At 41.7% G+C, this 23,053-nt stretch overlaps 1 protein-coding gene across 4 annotated transcripts in view; it reads right to left on the bottom strand.

Annotated features, from left to right (window-relative positions):
• The window catches only part of AIFM1 (apoptosis inducing factor mitochondria associated 1), a 36,673-nt gene that overhangs the window by 11,033 nt on the left and 2,587 nt on the right, over positions 1-23,053 (bottom strand). For 2 of the 4 annotated variants that reach the window (XR_010119613.1, XM_055266859.2), the window contains exons 2-7: positions 15,820-15,962; positions 9,176-9,275; positions 7,469-7,593; positions 7,210-7,340; positions 5,220-5,310; positions 288-372 (exon numbers count right to left, since the gene is read on the bottom strand). The exons of 1 other annotated variant lie outside the window; for it this stretch is intronic. Coding sequence is in view for 2 of the 3 variants with exons in the window: in XM_055266859.2 (XP_055122834.1) it covers positions 288-372; positions 5,220-5,310; positions 7,210-7,340; positions 7,469-7,593; positions 9,176-9,275; positions 15,820-15,962 (675 nt within the window). In the remaining variant the exon portion in view is untranslated. Of the gene's footprint in view, positions 1-287; positions 373-5,219; positions 5,311-7,209; positions 7,341-7,468; positions 7,594-9,175; positions 9,276-14,507; positions 14,639-15,819; positions 15,963-23,053 lie in introns of all 4 variants that reach the window. One more of the 4 variants, XM_055266860.2, reaches the window with a different exon arrangement.

Consider the following 23,053-nt stretch of genomic DNA (forward strand, 5'->3'; position numbering starts at 1 on the left):
CCACAAACATCACTTTCAGGGCACAGGGCACAGGGTGAGGGTTAAGCAGGGAGAGAAAAAAGGGTAACTTCTTCATGCCTCTACCGGGAGAACAGCAAGGATCATCCAGAAGGGCTGGTGATCCAGGATGCTTTGACACAGCCAGCTTTAGTACCAAGAGAAGACACTCACTTCAGAGAGTCTGGGTTTCCATTTTCTTAAGTAGTAATGCCTTCTATAGAGAAGGCTGGACTCTAAAACTTGAATGAGCTGTATCAGAGAAGAAAGCCATCTCCAGAAATGCTCACCTGTCGCAATCAAGCACTTTTCATAGGTTATTTGAGAGCCATCATTAAGTTTCACCATGTTGTCTCTCACATCCAGCTGTACTACCTGGTACAGTCACACACATACACAAAAGAGGTAGAGATGAATTAGCTTTGAAAAAATTTTATTGAGATATAATTCACATCAAATTCACCATTTTAAAGTGTGGAATTCTGTGGATTTCAGTATATTCACAAGGTTGTGCCACCATCACCACTATCTGATTTCAGAACATTTCCATCACCACCCCAAAACTCCAGGCCAATAAGAAGTTGTCAGCCCAGGACAAGCACAGTGACTCATGCCTGTAATCCCAACACACTGGGAGGCTGAGGCGGCCAGATCACTGAGGCCATGAGTTCGAGACCAGCCTGGCCAACATGGCAAAACCTCGTCTCTACTAAAAATACAAAAATTAGCCAGGTGTGGTGGCATATGCCTGTGGTCCCAGCTACTGGGGAGGCTGAGGCAGGAGAATCGTTTGAACCTGGGAGGCAGAGGTTGCAGTGAGCCGAGATCATGCCACTGCACTCCAGCCTGGGCAACAGAGCAAGATTCTGTCTCAAAAAAAAAAAACAAAAAAAACAAAAAACAAACAAACAAAAAAAACAAAAACAAAAAAAGTTGTTAGCCCAATAAGAAGATTTAGTTCTTGACCTAAAGCAATCCTTAAGAAACCATATCCAAGTAATCATGGCAACCAGTTTCTGGTACCCAGTTTTTTCAGGCAGTCATATGTTGGAAATAGGCAATTGGAAGGCAGGCAACATTAGAGCAAGTCATGACAGTCCCAAAGTCCTGACCCATGTGTGGAAAAGGAGAATCGGAACAGCCTTTCTTATTTGGCTGTTTGGAATTACTTATTATTACTTTGTTAATAACTCTCCTACATCTACAACATTTTTACAGAATGCTTTCTCCAACTTGTAGCCTTCACCAAAACTTGGCTCTCTCTTAAGGAGAGCTTACACATAGAGGCTGTTCGTTCCCCTACACTCCACATCACAAGGCCAGGAGGAGGTGCTGGCATTCTGCAAGCTTCTTGAGGTTACTGGTCTGCTGCTTCCAGATTCTTGTACTTTCATTCTCTTCTGAGGGACATCAGAGGAGTCCTATATTCCTACGAATCACTGTTTTGAGCCACCTCCTGGCTACTCCTCCTGATTCACTGAAGACCTTGGAACCTGGCTCACACTTTTCCTCATCTTGTTATCTCCTAAACCTCTCCTTCTACCTCAATTATTCTACTTGTTGGTCACAATTTTCCATCCCTTCAGCTTTCACTCAGTCTGTCTCCTATACTTGCTTTCAATTTTCTCTGTTTATTTGACTGGCTGCTCCATTCTAACTAATTTGGGCCAATGGTAGAACATCCAAACTGTTCTTTTGCCAGTACCTTTAATTCCCTTGCACCCTACTCCTTCTTATGGTTAAGAGTTTGAGCTTTGGAGTCAGAGAGAATAGGGCCCCAGTTTTTCTCCACTCTTTACTAGCTATGAGACCATTCAATTAAGCACCTACTATGTATCAAGTTGAGACAGTGATCCTTGCTGCTTTCAGAGTTTAGTGGCCAAGACAATTTAACAAGCACTAACAATAATCAAGAGTGATAAATGTGATATATGTGGTAAGAACAGTGCAGGTAGCGCTGGGAACATATGACATGTGCAATCTAGCGAGGTTGGGTTGGGTAAAGCTTTCTAGAGGCAATGATGTGAACTGAGATCTGATGGATAAGCAGCTTCTTTAGCCTCCTTTGATTTGTCCTTGGTAAGCTCCCTCTTCAATCCAATCCCGCTACTCAACCCTCACATTGTTCGCTCTCAGATAACCATCTTATGTTCTATTGTATTGCGAAAACAAATGAAGCCATTAGATGTGATCTTCCACAGCTTCTAATGAGGCATGAGGGATCCCCACCACCCCCGCCCAGCCTATTAACATGCTTGTCCCATCCAATAGGTCCCACCTTTGATTCTATGTCCACTTCACGCTTTTATCCAATTGCCATCTCTCTTTTCTCATTTAAATCTTTTGAAAGAGTACTTTACCCTCTTTTCTAACTTCCCAATGGTATCTGTTTTATTTTATTATTTTTTTGAAATGGAGTCTTGTTCTGTCACCCAGGCTGGAGTGCACTGATGCGATCTTGGCTCACTGCAACCTTCGCCTCCTGGGTTCAAGCAATTCTCGTGCTTCAGCCTCCTGAGTAGCTGGGATTACAGGTGTGCGCCACCACACCTGGCTAATTTTTGTATTTTTAGTAGAGACAAGTTTTCACCATGTTGGCCAGGCTGGTCTCTAACTCCTGACCTCAAGTGATCCACCTGCTTCCGCCTCCCAAAGGTATCTGAACCGCCAAATCTCACAGTGCATTTTACAGTTCTTTTCTTCCCAGATTCCTCTGCCACAGTAATACTGTGGATCACATTCTCCTTCTTGAAACTCCCTACAACCTTGGATCCTGTCCTCAGGTTTCCTCATATTCTCTTTAAGTTCTTTCCTAGTCTCCTTTGTGGGTTCTTCTTAAGCCTGCCTCCTAAAAATTGGGGTTCCCCAGGGCTCTATCCTTGCCTTACTCCTCTTCTCACCAGATCAGTTCTCCCTGGGAGGCTTCACCTACTCTCATGGTTTCAACTGCTACACATATGCAGATGATTCTCGACTCTCTATCTGAGCCCAGGTTCCCTGAGCGTAGCAGTCGTATGTCCAACTGCCCAGAAGACACCTTCACGCAGATATTCCACTTCATACTTAATGGTCCAAAACTGAATTTTATCTTCCCCCTTAAACTAGCTCTTCCTCTTGTAATGTCTTTCTCAGCTGGGGGTACACTGCCATCCACTCAGACATGCAGGCTACAAATTAGAAAATCATCTTTGCCTCCTCCATCTCCTTTATCTTCTACCTTTCACCAACCACGAAGCCTCATCAAACATGATTCCTAAGCATGCCTCAAGTGTGTTCCCTACTTCTCATCACCTTTCTATCAAGAAGTAATACTGGCCGGACATGATGGCTCATGCCTGTAATCTCAGCACTTTGGGAAGCCGAGGTGGGGGGGATCACCTGAGGTCAGGAGTTCGAGACCAACCTGGTCTACATGGTAAAACCACATCTCTACTAAAAAGACAAAAAAAATTAGCCAGGCATGGTGGTGTATGCAGCTACTTGGGAGGCTGAGGCAGGAGAATCGCTTGAACCTGGGAGGCAGAGGTTGCAGTGAGCCAAGATCATGCCACCGTACTCCAGCCTGGGCGACAGAATGAGAATCTGTCTCAAACAACAAAAAAGTACTGTACACTGATGTTATTAATAGCTTAGGCTCTGGAATCAGAATATCTGGGTTCCAATTCTGTGGCTCAGACAGACCCGGGCTCAAATTCTCTCTCTACCGCTTACTAGCTATGTGAGTTTAGGCAAATTATTTAAAATTTATTTATTTTTAAAAATTTCGACTTATTTCTCTGTAAGAGGGAAATAATATCCACCTCATAAGATTATTGAGAGGATAAAATGAGATGGCGCACACAAAGCATTTAAGAACTGTGCTTACAAGATTAGAATAGGTACTATACAAATTTTACCTCTTACTTTCTTCTTCTTCATCATCACCATCATCCCACCACTACTATTCTAATTTGGGCTCTCATCATCTCTTGCCTAGATTATTGCAATAATCTCTGAAATGGTCTCTCTCTAGTCTTGTCTCACTGAAATCCATCCTCCTCACGGCCAATGGTGATTATTTAAAATTCAACCGCCTAAAATGCAACAGCTCCCCAGTGCAGAAAAAGCTCTTTCACGCAAAGCCCTCCACGATCAGGCCCCTTGCATAACTTCTCAGGTTCATATCTTGCCACTTCCTAACTTGTACCTAACTGCTCTATCAGTACCGAGCTGCTTCTATTTCCTGGCACCAAACATGCTTTTTTGTACCCTTGTGCTTTTGCTTACGCTGTTCTTTTTTACTTGAATGCCCTTCACTCTTCTCTAGTCTGGTGAATGCCTCTTCATTCCACAAGATTGCCCATTCTGTAAGACCTTCTCCTCCAGAAAGCCTTTCCTGATGTCATCACTCTACTGGGCACCCTTCCCAGTATTTCCCACAACATACTGCGCAGATCTCTCTTACTACACACCTATGTGTTATGATTACGTATTTATGTTTCTGCCTAATACAGTTAGCCCCTAGAGGGCAGGGCCTGAGTGTTGTTTACACATAGGGGACACTAAATGTCTCATTACCAGCTTATCAACAAACCTATATCCATCTTCTCTGTCTAATGTCCCCTTACAGGAGAAGTGGGTATGTTCCTAACGAAGGACAATCCCTCCACTTATGCTGTGCATCTCATCTACTCTGGGCTTTGCTCCTTCAGAGAATGCCTCCCTATAGGAACACTGCCATTAGTTTACACACACACTCTAGTACCTGCCATTAACAACAATAAAATATAACAAAACCATCCTGGGACTCCACAAATACCCTCTAATAACTGACCTTATTATTCAGACACTCACCTTTTAAAGTCTAACAATATATTCCATGCTGAGTTATGCCCAAATTATTTTACTATAATGAGTAATACATATTTGTCAATCTTTTCTCATCGATAATCCCAGAGAGAAGTTAGTGTGGGAAAATAGGAATGATGAGGAAGGGCAGAAGAGCAAATAGGAGAGATAACAGCTTTTAGGGTCAAGTTGAGTCAGCATGCTACCCTAGGCTTTGATACTAGTGCTTTCCCCAGAAAGACACACTCAGCATTATTAAACCTAAAGCAGCGCGATCCTTCTTTGATGAACTACAATGGCAGGACAGACATAAATGGTAATGGAAACACACATCACCATACTGGCTGGTGGGCAAGTATGTAGAGCCTGACAAAGGAAGCGGTCTACTAGCTCACCTTCTTCCCAGTGAGGACGGCCACACCACCATTCTCAATATGAGGCAGGTCCTGAGCAGAGACATAGAAAGAAGGTGGCTGGAAATATATGCTGTATGGAGAAGAGAGGGAGAATATTATAAGCATGTGGAACTGTTATCAGCTTCCCCCATAGCTTTAATTATCAGAAACTTTAAGGGATGCTTTCCAAAGTAAGTCTCCAAGTCTATTAAATCATGGTCATGACTTGCTTACATACAGGTATCCAGATCAGTGGTTCTCAACTTGGGGCAATTTTGCTGCCAGGGGATGTTTGCCAGTGTCCAGAGACAATCTGGGTTGTAATAACTTGGGTAGGGATGCTACTCATATCCAGTGGGTAATGGCCAGGGATGCTGCTAAACATCCTGTGATGCACTGGACAGCTCCCCACCCCAGCAAAGTGTTATCCTGCTCCAAATGTCAATAGTGCTGAGGCTGAGGATCCTGCTCTAGATTTAGGTTCATTTCAAAGTAAGAACAAGTGGAGCACCCAAGGAGCTGATATTCACATATCCACCCAAATGGGTTGTCCAGAATGGTGCTCTTCAATGGAACAACTAATTCTAGCTCCTGAGATGACTCTGCCTCAAATAGTTATCAATTATGATATATTAATATTAATTAGTTAATATATTAATATTGGCTGGGTGCAGTGGCTCAGGTCTACAACCCCAGTGCTTTGGGAGCCCAAGGTGGGAGGATCACTTGAGGCCAGAAGTTTGAGACCAGATTGGGCAACACAGCAAGATCTCGTCTCTAGAAAAAAAATTTTTAAATTAATAAAAGGCACGTGGTGGTATGCACTTGTAGTCCTAGCTACTCGGGAGGCTGAGGTGGGAGGATCACTTGAGCTCAGGAGTTTGAGGCTGCAGTGAGCTATGATTCGGCCACTGCACTCCAGCATGGGTGACAGAGCCAGACCCTGTCTCTAAAAATATGTATGTGTGTGTGTGTGTATGCATATATATACATATAAAGTTAGCCACTAACTTAATTGAAAGTATACATTCTGTTTGAAAATGGAACATGATAGTGGGGGTGAGGGAGAAGGGTAAGTTTGTAAAATTTCGTCAGGTATCAAAAGGGTCACTAATGAGAAAAAAAATTGGAACCCAAAGAACATGGTACTAGAATTAAGAGATCTAAGTTGTCCATCAAAAGGAAAAAGCTTCTGGACCTGTATCTCCAAGTCTGTCATGCAAAAATTCTAACACAGGCTCTTCCTTACAGCCTTCCTACTCTACTCCTGAAATTCTAAATGCCTGCTAGGCTGTCAAAGAGAGTGCCGTTAAACAGTTTCTTTTCTTCTGCTCTTGTAGGACATGTCTAGGCAAGTATAAAGAAGTGATGGTTGGGCGCAATGGCTCACGCCTGTAATCCCAGCAATTTGGGAAGCTGAGGAAGGTGGATCATGAGGTCAGGAGATCGAGACCATCTTGGCCAACGTGGGGAAACACCGTCTCTACTAAAATACAAGAAATTAGCCCGGCGTGGTGGTACGTGCCTGTAATCTCAGCTACTTGAGAGGCTGAGGCAGAGGAATTGCTTGAACCTGGGAGGCGGAGGTTGCAGTGAGCTGAGATTGCGCCACTGCACTCCAGCCTGGTGACAGAGCAAGACCCCGTCTCAAAAAAAAAAAAAAAAAAAAAAAAAAAGAAGTGACAATACAGGCCAAGTTGATCTTCACCTAAAGAAGCTTAACGTAAAGGTTCCAGAAATAGGAGCATTAGTATTTCAGAGGCCAACATTATACCATCAACTGTTGGTAGATCTGGTAACAGAATCCAGGACTCTTGCCCTTTGTAGACTGTTATCTCTAAGCTGTACCAAGTGTGGACAGTAGTAGACTCTAGTGGACAGCCAAGCCATCCCTCCTATTCACTGTACACAGTCAGTGGCAAAATCCTAACCTATTCTCTGTGCTTAGCTGAAGTTGATAGTCAGGCTCATTTTATATAAGCAAACACACCTTCTCTCTTTTCCATTCCACTGTTTGAATCGCAGTGTCTTTGTGACATTTGGGTCATCTGAAAACCACAGTTCTTTTGAAAGAGGAGGTCGCATGTATGGCAGCTCAGGATCTTCAGATACAATCAGTACCTTCAGACATAAAAATCATGATGCTTATCACAGCCAAGTCATTTAACAGGCAAATGTCAAAGCGTTCACATTAGCTAAATGCTTGCAGACTGTACCCTCTGTGCCAAGCAAAAAAACATGCACCTTACCCTGGCCCCAGGATCCCGAGCCCGGATGGATCTGGCTGCAGCAAAAGCAGCCGTACCTCCACCGATTAGCAGGAAAGGAACATGACTTGGCGCCCTGTCTTGAGGAACTTCCTCTCCTTCTGAAGCTGAAAGCAACAGAACAGACTGGATGAATCTTCTTGAAGTCTCAGATGATTCTTTGCCACTGTTAAAAAAAATCGCCTTGTACTTGTCTCAATCCTCCACATAAAGCTAGCAAAACATAGGACCTACACTAATCTTAACAATCTTCACAGCATCCTGATGGGAGAGGAAAAGCAAGTGTCCCTTTCATTTCATAAGTGAAAAATAGGAGAATGATTTCACCAATGTCATTCATTCATCAGGTCTGAACTGGTACTAGGACATAGCTTAAATATTTAGTTACTTCTAAAACATTTAGAAAGTATACATCAGTAGGCTTCTGCCCTTCCCATCAATTTTCTAGTGATCACCAGGAAAATACCAAGCTCAGTTTCACCTTCTGTTAGCAACAAAGGGAGAAAATCCAGGAGGTCAATTGGGGATTATTATACAATGTTCAAGAATAAGGGGGTGCTTTTGAAAAAAGCAGAACAAATTGTCCACCCAGAGTTGTGGGGCTTATTAAAGGATTAAAACATTCCTTTCTGAAAACTGAAGCGAATCATGTGAAATGGAAGTGATGGCTAGGGTATGTGCTTTAGGAAAGCAAATATACTTTTAGCAACTAGAAACTGCAAAGACTCAAAAGGGGAACAAAACAGACCAGAAGAATTTCCTCATTTAAAAAACGGCTTTCGGCCGGGCATGGTGGCTCACACCTGTAATCTCAGCACTTTGGGAGGCCAAAGCAGGCAGATCACCTGAGGTCAGGGGTTCGAGACCAGCCTGGCCAACATGGTGAAACCCTGTCTCTACTAAACATACAAAATTAGCCAGGCATGGTGGCATGCACCTGTAATCCTAGCTACTCCAGAGGCTGAGGCGGGAGAATCACTTGAACCCAGGAGGCGGAGGTTGCAGTGAGTTGAGATTGGGCCACTGCACTCCAGCCTGGGCAAAAAGAGTGAAACTCCACCTCAAAAAAAAAAAAAAAAAAAAAAGGTTTTCATCTCTTTTCCATCTTTTCCAATAGTTTTCCTTGCTAAGCTTGCCTTTTAAGAGACTTTTCTTTTTTTAAGACAGAGTCTTGCTCTGTTGCCCAAGCTGGAGTGCAGCAGCGTGATCTCGGCTCACTGCAACCTCCGCCGCTTGGGTTCAAGCAATTCTCACGCCTCAGCCTCCCGAGTACCAGGGATTACAGGTGTGCACCACCACACCTGGCTAATTTTTGTATTTTTAGTATAGATGGGGTTCTACCATGTTGGCCAGGCTGGTCTTGAGCTCCTGACCTCAGGTGACCCGCACGTCTCGGCCTCACAAAGTGCTGGGATGACAGGCGTGAGCCACCGTGCCCAGCCAAGAGACTAATATTAACATACAGATAAACAACCAATCATAATCATCACTAGCTTTATTCTCAAACTCAAATTTCAGCCAAATGCTTTAAATCACTCCCAGTTCTAGGGTAATACCATACTTTCTAGATGCTTGCAATCTCATAGCACCATTGCTTCTACAAGACATCCATAAATCACAGCACCCAAACTGTTTATAACTTTCCCTTTGTGAGTCTCAAATCATAGCCAGAATTAAGGGAATACTCACCAGATAATGCGGCCTTTTTCTGTTTCTGTTCTGGTGTCAGCCCTAACCCTGAAATTCTTTCATTGTATCTTTTTTCATCCTCTTTTATAGTCTTGTAGGCCTGCAGATCCAAACATGGAGAAAGTTTATTTCACCATACAGCTAGCTCATACTGTAAGTAATATTATCTTTCAATTAAATGAGAAGCTTTTGTCTGTCTGATGTTAGTTCCTCTATGTCAAAACCACTAAGACAAAGTTGTTTTCTTAAGAAATAAAAAATACTGGGTGTGCACATGCTTGGTATGGAAAAAATATGTGTAAGCAGATGAAAATATTCCAGTTTCAGATTTTTTGGCTCTTTGTAAAGAATTCTCCCCATATTTTATTCTGAATGTACAGTTTAAGAAAAAAGAAAAAATCATTTTACACTAGAAGAATAAAGTGCTAGAAAGGGCTAATCTTTATATGAAGCACAGAAAGGGGGTTTGGACTACACTGGACACTAGCTGTGAAATCAATCTACAGGGTCCTGGGTAGGAAGCTGGGACATAAGTTTTCCTGGTCAACATTCCAGCTTTTGCTGAGTACTCACATAGTGGTCAGAAACATGGCTGCCTGTATTCTATTTTTAGAGAGTTACCCATCATTCCCTCAATGATCTATCCTTTTCCTAAACTCACAAGGTAGAAGGAATCTCATTCCTAAAAACTACACACAGATATTTACTAGGGGGTCAAACACCTTGTTTAAACACCTGTTATATTTCAAATATTCTATCTTCTCTACCCTTTCAAATTGGAAAAGGGTAATTTTACCATTATGACTAGTTGTGTGTTGTTCTTTTTTAACATAGCACCAGAGTTTATTGGAGACTTTTTAAAGAAAAGGTAGGTAAGAATGACTTGACATAACAATGCTTTTTGGCTGGGCACGGTGACTCACACCTGTAATCCCAGCACTTTGGGAGGCTGAGGTGGGCAGATCACCTGAGGTGAGGAGTTTGAGACCAGCCTGGCCAACATGGTGAAACCCCGTCTCTACTAAAAATACAAAAATTAGCTGGGTGAGGTGATGCACGCCTGTAGTCCCAGCTACTTGGGAGGTTGAGGCATGAGAATTGCTTGAACCCAGGAGGTGGAGGTTGCAGTGAGCTGAGATCACATCACTGCACTCCAGCCTGGGTGACAGAGTGAAACTCTGTCTCAAAAAAAAAAAAAAGAAAAGAAAAGAAAAGAAAAGAAAAACCTACAATGCTTTTGCTCTTTTGTATCCCACAGGGTCAACAAAACAGGAATTTAGGTGACCACATGTCAAATGAAATCTCAGATTAATTAATTGTAGGAGAAAGTAAAGACAATCAGAGGAACTACCATAAAACATATTCTTTATTTTATTTTTTTTTTGAGATGTAGTCTCACTCTGTTGCCCAGGCTGGAGTGCAGTGGCGTGATCTCGGCTTACCACAACCTCTGCCTCCCGGGTTCAAGCGATTCTGCTGCCTCAGCCTCCTGAGTAGCTGGGATTACAGGCACACGCCACCATGCCCCGCTAATTTTTGTATTTTTAGTAGAGGTGGGGTTTCACTATGTTGGCCAGGCTGGTCTTGAACTCCTGACCTTGTGATCCACCCACCTTGGCCTCCCAAAGCGCTGGGATTACAAGCGTGAGCCACCACACCCAGCCCCATAAAACATATTCTAAGAATACTTCTATGACTTCCTTCCAGAACAGCCCATCAGGCAATGTGCTGCAATTGAGGAACCTGGACCCTGAGAGCTGGGTTTAACCTGGAAGCATTTAACATTGTGACAAATGAAGTAGAAAGTTAAGTACTGTATGCGAAAAGACAATAGTTACTCCTTGGATTTACTACTAAATTTATCAAATAAATGAATTTAATTAACATTAATTTCAGGAAGAGTTTTTATCTTGGTATCAGATACTATACACAAGTCCAGTATTTACTCATACCTTAAAAACATTTCTTTTAAGAAAGGGACTTTAGCCAGGTGCAGTGGCTGATGCCTATAATTCCACCACTTTGGGAGGCCAAGTTGGGGGGATCACTTGAGGCCAGGAGTTCGAGACTAGCCTGGCCAACACAGCAAACCCGTCTCTATTAAAAATACAAAAAGTAGCTGGGTGTGGTGGGGCGTGCCTGTAATACCAGCTACTAGGGAGGCTGAGACATGAGAACCACCTGAACCCCTGAGGTGGCGGCTGCAGTGAGCCGAGACCGCACCACTGCACTCCAGCCTGGGCGACAGAGCGAGACTCTGTCTCAAAAACAAAAACACAACAACAAAAAAAAAACCCAGAGGGGAAAACTTCTCCAAAAAAGAAAACAAGAGAAAGGTTTTACCTAAAAAGATGGCTTACTCTGGTCAACATGAATGAAAAGAGAAATAAACAGGGGCCATGTTCATTGAGAGGAATATCCCAAAATAGCCTAAGCCCAGCTCACACTTGCTACTGGCTCACACATGAAGGGAAGAGCAGACCAAGAAATATCTAGAGGTTTAGTGGGGAAAGGGCAAGAATGAGGTCGATCTGTCTGATATATATATATAAATGTATTTATTTCTTTACCTTTCCCCCAAAGGTTTCTGTACTCCTAGTTTGCACAGATTTCCAATTAATGACATGAATACATGTCAGGTTAAGAAAAACTACAAATTTATGAAAAATATTAGCGAAGACAACTTTTCTAAACAGATGAATATGGTGGCATTTATTCAACTTAATGGGATTTGAAAGGAAACAGGTCATTTTCTGAGTGAGGCAATGCAATCCTATAGTTTAACAATAGCAAAGGGCCCAAATACTAAATTTCATTAAATATTCTAAAGGCCACTTTGGCTCTGCCCACCAACAAAAAATAGAGGACTGAGATTTGGGGATCTGCCTCAGGTCCTAGTGAAAGTTACCAGCAAAAAGAGGAAAAACTCTCACATCAATGCAAATCAGAAGTTCATATTTACAATCCAAGCAGCAGAAGCAATGTTGAAATCAGTGTTTTTCAAACTGTGGTTGCATGCCATTAGTGGGCTGTGAAGTCAATTTAGTAGGCTGCAACCAGCATTAGATGCAAATACAAATAGAAGAGAACAGAAGCTAGAGTAAGTGTATGACACCTAGTAAGAGTAGTTTTTGAAGCTTTGTTTCTGTTTTATGTATTTGTAGTCACAAAATGGGTTGTAAAAGAAATGTATTTCTCACTGCAGATCATGGCAAAAATTTTTAAAAGTCGGCAGTTTAGGCTGGGCATGGTAGCTCACGCCTGTAATCCCAGCACTTTGGAAGGCTGAGGCGGGTGGATCACCTGAGGTCAGGAGATCGAGACCATCCTGGCTAACACGGTGAAACCCCGTCTCTACTAAAAATACAAAAAAAAAAAAAAAAATTAGCCGGGCGTGGTGGCAGGCGCCTGTAGTCCCAGCTACTCCTCGGGAGGCTGAGGCAGGAGAATAGCATGAACCCGGGAAGCAGAGGTTTCAGTTAGCTGAGATCGCGCCACTGTACTCCAGCCTGGGCGACACAGACAGACTCCATCTCAACAACAACAACAAAAAAAGTCAGCAGTTCACTCCCTTCTTTTTGGAGAGTAAAGTGGAGGGAGGTAAAGAGCTCCCAATACAGGAATTGCCAAAGTAATAGTTATACTTAAGTTAGGAATATTTCTTCAAATGAGAGAAAAAAGTTACGAAGAAACACTGTTCACTGTTATGGACTGAATGTTTCCTATTCCTACACTGAAGCATTAACCCCCTATGTGATAGTATTTGGCAATGGGGTGTTGGAGAGGTGATAAATGGTTGAATGAAGTCTGAAGGGTGGGGCCCTAATCAGATAGGGCTGGAGCTCATATAGGAAGGGGAAGACACCGGAGTTCCCTTGCTCACTCTTTCTCCCTCTCCGTCCCCCACCCCCCAAAACCATGTGAGGACACAGCAAGAGGGTGGCTGTCTGAAAGCTAAGAAGAGAGCCCTCACCAGAAACTGAACCCTGTGTGACCTTGATCTTGGCCTTTCCAGCCTTCAGAACTATGAGAAAATAAACCTCTGTTGTATAAGCCACTCAGTCCATGGTGTTTTGATATGGCAGCCCAAGAAACTAATACAAACGTTCAACAACTTACAGCTATATCTCATCAAATCTGAACACTGATTTTAAGTTCATAGTTCTCTTGAGACTAATACCAATTTCGGACAAAAAAACTAAACCACCTCAGATCAAGTTTTCAATAATTTAGAACCTAAAACAAAACTGTACATAACAGTTCAATAACAGTTGTAGGTAGACAAAAGCTTATCATTTAACCTGGAACCACTTTATAATACAGTAGCTTTATTATTACCAGTGTTGGATAAACACAGAGTACAATGAGGCATTTAAATGAATGACTTGAGAGGAACTTGTGCTTCTTAGATATTTCTAAGGCAGGAGAAAGGAACAGTGACCAGCCCTGTCTTGTAGCTTGGCATCAAGAAAATTTGCATGGTCAACTCTGTGGAGGCCATCCAACTCTGGTACAGCAACACAGACCAGGAATTTATCAGGCTTAAATTTTTACCAACATACTGAACACAAAGGCTTTAAATCTATTTTTGAATGAATGGGGTGGAACTGATGGGAAAAGTTGAGAGATATGAAATGGAAAAAGTAAGGCTCAGAGGGTAGTATCTGAATTACGAATGAGAGGCATTAAAGAAAGCAATCTACATGAATGTGTTAGCTTGTACCGCTTCAGCCACTAGTTTGACCAAATTAGAGATTACAAAGGGACACTGCCAAATGAATTTACTTTGAAATAGACGCTGTGAGTGGAAAGGTGGATGGGGAGAATACTGCAATTTCTATGGCTTTCTGGATCTCCTCAGAAGCATTCAATAAAATGCCTTTTCACAGTCAAAGTCTGGTTGTTTCCCACAAAACACAAAAATTACATTTTACCTAAAATGATTCAAAAATGGATGGTGTTCACATTACCTTTATTTGCTTATTTAACATTTACTCTGAGACTGTCTTGTTAGATATGCAGCACTAAAGCACAATATAATTTGGTATCATACAAAATCATTATAAAATTGGCAAAAGTTTCAAAGAAAGAGTTAATGATGAGGATTTGTGATCATCGTTAGACTTGTGGCTTTAGCTATATCTGGTAGGACTTCAACAGTTTGAAGAGTGAGATTTGAGGACTCTCTAGTGACTGACAATGTCCCTTTAATAAACACCTAGAGAAAGCACATGCTGTGAATATTTTACTATATTCTAATATATCGAGTTTTCATTAGTGCCATGGTCTCACCCACCCTACCCCAAAATATGTTTTAGTGTAAGCATCTTACATAATAAACTCCTGCCCCAGTGACTGTTGCTCCTACAATTAAGAAGTACACTAGGTTGCTGCCATCTTTCCCAGAAGCACCTGTAGATGCTAGTGATCTAGAAGGGGATCCTAGGTGATGAGACTGCACAACTGTAAGTAAAGATAAGGCCAAGAGAGAAACAAAAGGAAACAGAGTACTAAGTATTAATGAAGAAACATTCCATACAAAGGCAGGGAAGCAGTTTTGGTTACCCTGTGCTAAAAAAGGAAAAAGAAAAAAAATGCTGCTCCAGGATTGCAGAATGTGTATTTCATCAAACCACATTATCAGACAGCTCTCGCCTATTTCTTACTCTGATTTGACTCACAATAGGCAAGAACTTATCTACTTTTCTTGTCCGTTTGGGAGTCACATCAGGGGATGAGGATATAGGTAGCTTCAAATAATTTTCACGTCCCTTTCTTTAACCTAGCAACCAAGGAACAAAGATAAATTCATTGTCTTACCAATGTAGGAAAAAACCCCTAAACTTGTAATGGCTTAATAAGTAAAACAAACAGCTTCCATCAATCAAGGGTGTTACTAGGTGTTATCTAAGTTGGTTCACTCAACCTTACAGGATCCAACTTTAGACTGATCAGCTTAGTCACAGTAAACCTTGCCAAGTTAGGAAAAAAAAAACACCCACAAAATAATTCCTCTGTGACCTGCTAAGCTGATCGGAGTTCATTTAAGGAGATACTATGGTGCTAATACTACATAGCAATTAAACACCATATTTCTCACCTCAAACAAACTCCATTCTAAAATCAGTGGTACTAGCCATGCTTCTGTAATTCAGTCTTTGGGTGAGATTCGGGGATAGCTTTCCTTTTAGGAACACTTAATATTTTTGATTGAAGGCTGTTGTTTTTTAATGTGAACCTCAAGCTAGGGAAATAAAATGTCTGACAAATAGGTCAAAATCAAATATTGTGCTAAGGAGCTGCAATGGATTTTGACTTTATTCACAGGTTAGTGTGTGACATCCAAGAAAACAGGTACAATTTTGTGGGTTACTCGAATCTAGGAAAACACAGTGGCTTTCAAGTAAAGAAGAAAAAGACAAGTGAAAAGAGCAGAAATCAATCAACATGAGATTAAATTTCAGTCATTCCAGAATTGGTTCCCATAAGATATTAGGCAGCAGGCACTTAAGAGAAAGCTTTTTGAAAATTTTTCCAAAAGGAGAAAGGGGAATTAGTTGCAAAAGTTTTAAAGCAGAGTACTATCGAGTCTATTAATGGGAGCTGTTTGGCAGCTTCTTTATACACGCTGCTTTTCTACTTACATAGGCACCAGCTCCTACTGTTGATAAGCCCACAATAAGGACTAACACAGAATTATCGATTTTGCCCCCTGATGCACCAGAGCTAGCCATTTGTCTTGTCATCTGGAGTTCTAGAGGAACATGCCATCGCTGGAACAAGTTGCCTAAGAAACATAATTTATTAAGACACACACATACAAAAATAAAATAGTTAATACATATTTATGATTAAATGTCAATGCACTGTACAAGACTTATTGCCCACAGATATTCACTGTTAAATGATCAAGAAAAATATCATCAAAACTGCATACATAAATACTACAGACAGCTGAATGAATACTCTTAAGTTGCTGAAGTTTTTAAGAGCAAAATTTAATGCTGTCCAGTGAGAAAATTTTCAGCTTCCAGAAAAGATCATGAAAAACATGAACAGTTCATCAAATACCTCTCCCTTCATGTCTTTCCCATAAATTAAGTAAACACAGAGAGATGACTGAATAGGTAGATATACAAAGTTAACCATGGGCTACCTGGCACATTATAACAACCATTTAAGGAGTAATCTAGATGGTTCCAATCTTGCACAAAATAAAACGCAACACACTCTAACCAGGACACAGTTCAATCTTGCATGAAAGGTAATGTGTCCTGGAACACAGAAATGTTAAAGCTCAGAAGAAAATCAGAAAAAAAAAATTTTAATGAGTTTCGCTCCCCCAAAGAACTAAAAAATTTTGGACTATGAAATATTTTTTATAATGACAAAATTTAAAGTGTCCGGCAACTCCTTGACTCTTACTCCTCCAAAATAATACAAAGGTTATTTTGACGTAAAACTATGCAGAGCTATGTAATGATGTGATGATTATAACGACACCTGTACATAGAAATATAAGAGTTCTGTAGATTTTTCTAGGGAGACACTGACATTTTCAGATAAAGGAAGGTCTCAGTCTCTGATTATTCTGTGATTACTCCTCGTGTTTGTTGACTATCAACCTAGAGCAGCAAATTTTTTCTGCAAAGAACCAGATGGTAAATATTTTCAGCTTTCTGGGCCATTTGGTGTCTGCTGCAACTACTCAATTCCGCTGATGCTGCATAAAAGCTGCCAAAGACAATACATAAATGAACGGATGTGGCCATGTTCCAATAAAACTTTATGGACACTGAAGTTTAAATTTTATATTATTTTCATGTGTCACGAAATTGTCTTTTTTTTTTTTTCAGCCATTTAAAAAATGTAGGCCAGGCGCAGTGGCTCATGCCTGTAATCCCAGCACTTTGGGAGGCCTAGGCGGGCAGATCACGAGGTCAAGAGATCGAGACCATCCTGGCCAACATGGTGAAACCCCGTTAAAAATTAGCTGGGCAGGTGTGGTGGGGCACGCTTGTAGTCCCAGCTACTCGGGAGGCCAAGGCAGAAGAATCATCTGAACCCGGGAGGCGGAGGTTGCAGTGAGCTGAGATCGCGCCACTGCACTCCAGCCTGGCGACAGAATGAGACTCCATCTCAAAAAAAAAAAAAGAAAAGAAAAGAAAAAAGAAAAAAGACCGGGCGCAGTGGCTCATGCCTGTAATCCCAGCACTTTGGAAGGCCGAGGAGGGTGAATCACCTGAGGTCGGGAGTTAGAAACCAGCCTGCCCAACATGGAGAAACCCTGTTTCTACTAAAAATACAAAAAATTAGCCGGGCGTGGTGGCGCATGCCTGTAATCCCAGCTACTCAGGAGGCTGAGGCAGGAGAATCGCTTGAACCCAGGAGGCGGAGGTTGCAGGGAGCCGAGATTGCGTCATCGCACTCCAGCCTGGGCAACAAGAGCGAAACTCCATCTCAAATAAAAAAAAAAACAGAAAAAAGGAAAAAAGAAAAAAAAAATGCAAAACCCACTCACGGCTCCTGGGGCATACAAAAGCAGGTGACTGACTGGCTTTGGCCTGTGGCTGTAGTTGGCAGACCCCGATCTAGAGCAGTGGTTTTCAAACTTGAGAGTGTATCCGAATGCCCTGAAGGTTTTATAAAACAAAGCTGGCCAGGCCCCAGGCCCAGAGGTTCTGATTCAATAGATCTGGGATGGGGCTCAAGAATGTGCATTTCTAACAAGTTCCCAGGGGATGCTGCTGTTGCTGCTGCTGCTGTTAGGGTGGGGACCACACATTGAGAACCATCTTTCTAGAGCAGGTACATCCTATCTTTTGGCTTCCCCGAGCCACACTGGAAGAAGAATTGTCCTGGGCCACATATAAAATACACTAACACTAACCATAGCTGATGAGCTAAAAAAAAATCGCAAAAAAAATTTCATAATGTTTTAAGAAAGTTTACAAATTTGTGTTGGGCTGCAGGTTGGACAAGCTTAGTCTAGAGGCTGATACATATGTCCCTGTCCTGTCTAGGCTTTAAAAGACAAACAGAATGGACACTGGTGGTAGCATCCCATGCATACTTGTAGAGATTAGAGAAGGAATTTCCCCCTTGCTTTCATAACGTTAGGCCACAGACGGGTAAAAACAAGCTCAATGTGGATCTGTGGTCTCTCATCTGAAATCCCGGGCACCATGTATATTTTGGAACTTTGAATTATCTGGTCTTAAGTATATGGGGCCGCCGGGCGCGGTGGCTCACGCTTGTAATCCCAGCACTTTGGGAGGCCAAGGCGGGCGGATCACGAGGTCAGGAGATCGAGACCACGGTGAAACCCCGTCTCTACTAAAAATCCAAAAAGTTAGCCGGGCGTGGTGGTGGGCGCCTGTAGTCCCAGTTACTTGGAGATGCTGAGGCAGGAGAATGGCATGAACCCGGGAGGCGGAGCTTGCAGTGAGCCGAGATTGCGCCACTGCACTCCAGCCTGGGGGACAGAGTGAGACTCCGTCTCAAAAAAAAAAAAAAAAAGTATATGGGGCATATACCATATAGTGACACCTAGCAAGGCAAAAGGCAGCAACTCATAGTCAAACATATTAATATGACCAATCACGCTAAGTGATATTTTAAAAAGATTATAAAGTAGCCTCTCTCCAGTTCAGGTCAGGTTTTACTGGCAAATGAGTTATGAAAACTTGATAGTCTTAAATTTTGGTCTTTCTACAATTTCAATTTCTGAATTACAGATAAGAGACTTTAGATCTATACTCTTAGAAAAGCAAATGTATTTTTCTTTACTGTTCTTCTTACCTGCTTTTAGAACTCTTCATCACCTCATGAAATAAAATGGTTGAGATTTGGAAATAATGACAAATCATGAAAATAAAAACATGAGTGGGGCAGAAACTTATCTCAATCTGGGTAAGCTTTTGATTTTCAGAAGCTTACAAAAATAATGAACCATCAGAAGTAGAAAGTGGTAACTCTCAGAGCTTAGAAAATGAAACTGGTTAGGAAAAGTTCCACGTGATTTAGTTCCATGAATTTAGTTTGTCCTCCACCTCTATCCCTGGTTCATTTACTAAAAATAAATGTTTTTTGTTTTCGTTTTTCTTTTTTTTTTAAATTCTGTTTATTCCTCCAGAAGACCCTAAATACAGACATTATAACAAATTCGTTTTAATATCATACTCATGTTTCTTCTCTTTCTGCTTGCTTTTCACAAACTGATAATACTAAGAGTGTAGATCTGGGAAAGTTCAGCAGCTTTTGTCTCAATTTGCCAAAAAAAAGAAAAAAGCATTTAAAAGTAAATTTACTTTTTTTTTTTTTTTTTTGCGACAGGGTCTCACTCTGTCCCCAAGCTGGAGTGCAGTGGCACAATCTCGGCTCACTGCAACCTATGCTTCCTGGGCTCAAGCGATTCACCAGCCTCAGCCTCCCGTGTAGCTAGGACTACAGGCGTGAGCCACCAATGCCCAGCTAATTTTTCTATTTTTTGTAGATACGAGGTTTCACCATGTTGCCCAGGCTGGAAAAGTAAATTGACTTTAAAAAAAGTAAACTGGTTAATATTTAAACTACTGCTTGAAAAGAAATGTAATACACTACTCTCATTAATAAACCAACTTTTAAAACTTTTTACATACCTACAAAGTGACTTTAATTTTGTAAAACGTACTAAGTATTGTCTGTTTACATTCCCCCTCCCCCCATTTTCTTTTCCCTATGAAATTCCTCCCAAACCTTTCTCCCCATAGCTTCAGAATTTTAGGAAATATTACATTGTGACTGAAACATGCCTTTTCACTTGTCTTACTAACATGGAAAAGCCAACTTACTCCTTGACTTTTCATCATGGCACCAGTTTACTTATTTTAGGTTTTCTGCAGTCAGACCACACATACAATGCAATTTCTTCCTCACACTTAGGATTTCATTCTTAAGAAGCCAGTTTGACCTGTGCAACAGCACCTGACAACGCATAGATGTTTGCTCAATAAGTATCTGTTCAATTAATGAATGAAGGAAATACAAATTCTTCCTAATTCTACTGATATTGACTGAACATTCTTATTACTACTAAAATTTTTTTTAAATGAAAAGGTATCAGTATGTTGCCCAGACTAGACTCAAACTCCTGGGCTCAAGTGATCCTTCCACCTTAGCCTCCAGAATAGCTGGGACTACAGGCATGCACCATCGTGCCCGGCTAACTGAACATTTTAAATAATTCTTTGCAAAGAAATTTTAACCAGGGCAGGCGCGGTGGCTCACACCTGTAATCCCAGCACCTTGGGAGGCCGAGGTAGGTGGATCACTTGAGACCAGGAGTTTGAGACCAGCCTGGCCAACATGGTGAAACCCCATCTCTACTGAAAAATAAATAAATAAATGAAATGAAATAATAAACCTAAGAGTTTTTTTTAAAAAAAAGCTTTAGCCAGATTCCATTTATTTCAGGTTGCTTAATCATAAATGAGTAACCTCAAACACCACAGACCAGCATTAGAATAGTAGCTAAACTAGCAAGTTCATTTCTGTAGGTTTTGTGATTTCCTGTTTTTCCATACTCCCAAAAGGCCTTTTCCAAAAACACAACTTCACAACTGAGGCACCCAGGGATCCTAAATGGTTAAGAGATCTATATGTTCTTGAGACTTGTTTCCTGAGTGTCAAACTGATTTTTCCAGCATGGAGAAAACACAGGACGGCCAGGTGCTCACGCTTGTAATCCCAGCACTTTGGGAGGCCGAGGTGGGCAGATCACGAGGTCAGGAGTTTGAGACCAGCCTGGCCAATACAGTGAAACCCCGTCTCTACTAAAAATACAAAAATTAGCTGGGCGTGGTGGCAGGCGCCTGTAATCCCAGCTACTCAGGAGGCTGAGGCAGGAGAATCACTTGAACCCAGGAGGCAGAGGTTGCAGTGAGCTGAGATCGTGTCACTGCACTCCAGCCTGGGCAACAGAGCAAGACTCTGTTTGAAGGAAAAAAAAAAACAACACAGGACAAGCCTAGATAGTCTGTCCATTGTAGATAAACGATTCTTTACAAGGAATCCAACAACTATTTATCAGCCTTTTTTTTTTTTTTTTTGAGACAGATTCTCGCTCTGTCGTCCAGGCTGGAGTGCAGTGGTGTGATCTCAGTTCACTGCAACCTCCACTTCCCAGGTTCAAGCAATTCTCTTGCCTCAGCCTCCCGAGTAGCTGGGATTACAGGCATGCGCCACCATGCTTGGCTAATTTTTGATTTTTAGTAGAGGGGGTTTCTCCATGTTGGTCAGGCTGGTCTTGAACTCCCAACCTCAAGTGATCTGCCCACCTCGGCCTCCCAAAGTGCTGAGATTACAGGCGTGAGCCACCGCGCCTGGCTATCAGCCTTTTTTTACTTTTTAGTATCAACCCCTGCTGGAATTTTAGAAGAAATGGAGTAGTAATAACTATAGTACAGCGTGAACCATTCTGATGAAAGACACACAAGGAAAAATTATCTAGGTAACAGAAAATGAAATCTTCTGCAAAGTTAAGTCCTTCACAATGCTGTACTAGGGTTCAGTCACGAGAATTTACCATGTGCCAGAGATGGTAAAAGGTGCTAAGGACACAAAAATAAATAGGACATAATCCATGTCCTCAGGTAGTGTTTAATTTAGGAGAATGGCTGCTACTATTCTGAATATGAGAAAATGAGCTTGATACAAATCACAAGAGACTCTAGATTGCTCAGTTTGGTTTTTTAATCCTTACGTCAGTGAAACAGAAGGGTAAGAGTCACTACTCATCCAAAACAGTATATACCAAACTTGCCTGATCATATGAATGGCAAGGGGCTTGTTAAAATACAGATTCCCAGAATTATCTCCTGGAGAAGGTTAGGAATTGGTCCTCTGCTCGATTCATATGACCAGGCAACTTTTGGAAACATGATAAAGAAGAAAGCTAAGACATGCAGTAACTCCCTCAAAAAGTTAGAACATTTCTAGAAAATGTAACTTATTAACTGGTTACAGAAAGGGCTGAGTTGCCAAAGAATTTCTTCCGCAAAGCCTTGTCTCAGCAGAAAGAACAGGGGAAGACTCATCTTTTAGGCTTCAAAACGAAGTCACATTTGGCAGTGTCCAGGAAGCCAGGATCCTTGCCCACAAGGAGCTCAGTTTCCTTTTTAAAGAGGTGAGAAGGATTCCAAATAGAGAAAAATGTTCCAACATTTGAACCTAAAGTCAGGGAGTCAGTGATCAGTTTGATAACATGGGCAGCACTGTTTGGTGACCAAACAAAATATTATAGAACAGAAAATATCTATTATCTATTATCTAACCTGTCTGCTCCTCTGTGTCTGAATGCAGACATAGAGTGATGACTATGAGTTACCTTCAATCATCTCTGGAAGGAGGCAGAGCATCCAAACAAATAAAGTAAATAAACAAATAGTAGCTATCACGGTTTTAAGGCAGAATGCAACATATAATGGAAATGAACCTGACAATGGTGACAGATGTCAACAAGATAGTTGCAAGGCAGGTTTGAAGTTTAAAGGTTTGGGAGGCTGAAGCAGGTGGATCACAAGGTCAGGAGTTTGAGACCAGCCTGGCCAGCATGGTGAAACCCCCGTCTCTACTAAAAATACAAAAAATTAGCCTGACGTGGTGGTGCATGCCTGTAGTCCCAGCTACTCGGGAGGCTGACGCAGGAGAATTGCTTGAACCCAGCAGGCAGAGGTTGCAGTGAGCCAAGATCGTGCCACTGCATTCCAGCCTGGGCAACTGAGCGAGACTCTGTCTCAAAAAAAAAAAAAAAAGTTTAAAGGTAAGTTGGAGGGAGAAATGGTGTATAAACGAACCTCGCTCTTTCCCACCTGTGCAAAAACACATGGTAGAGGCTAC

Source organism: Symphalangus syndactylus, chromosome X (assembly GCF_028878055.3).
Source record: "Symphalangus syndactylus isolate Jambi chromosome X, NHGRI_mSymSyn1-v2.1_pri, whole genome shotgun sequence".
NCBI classification, from domain to species: Eukaryota; Metazoa; Chordata; class Mammalia; order Primates; family Hylobatidae; genus Symphalangus; species Symphalangus syndactylus.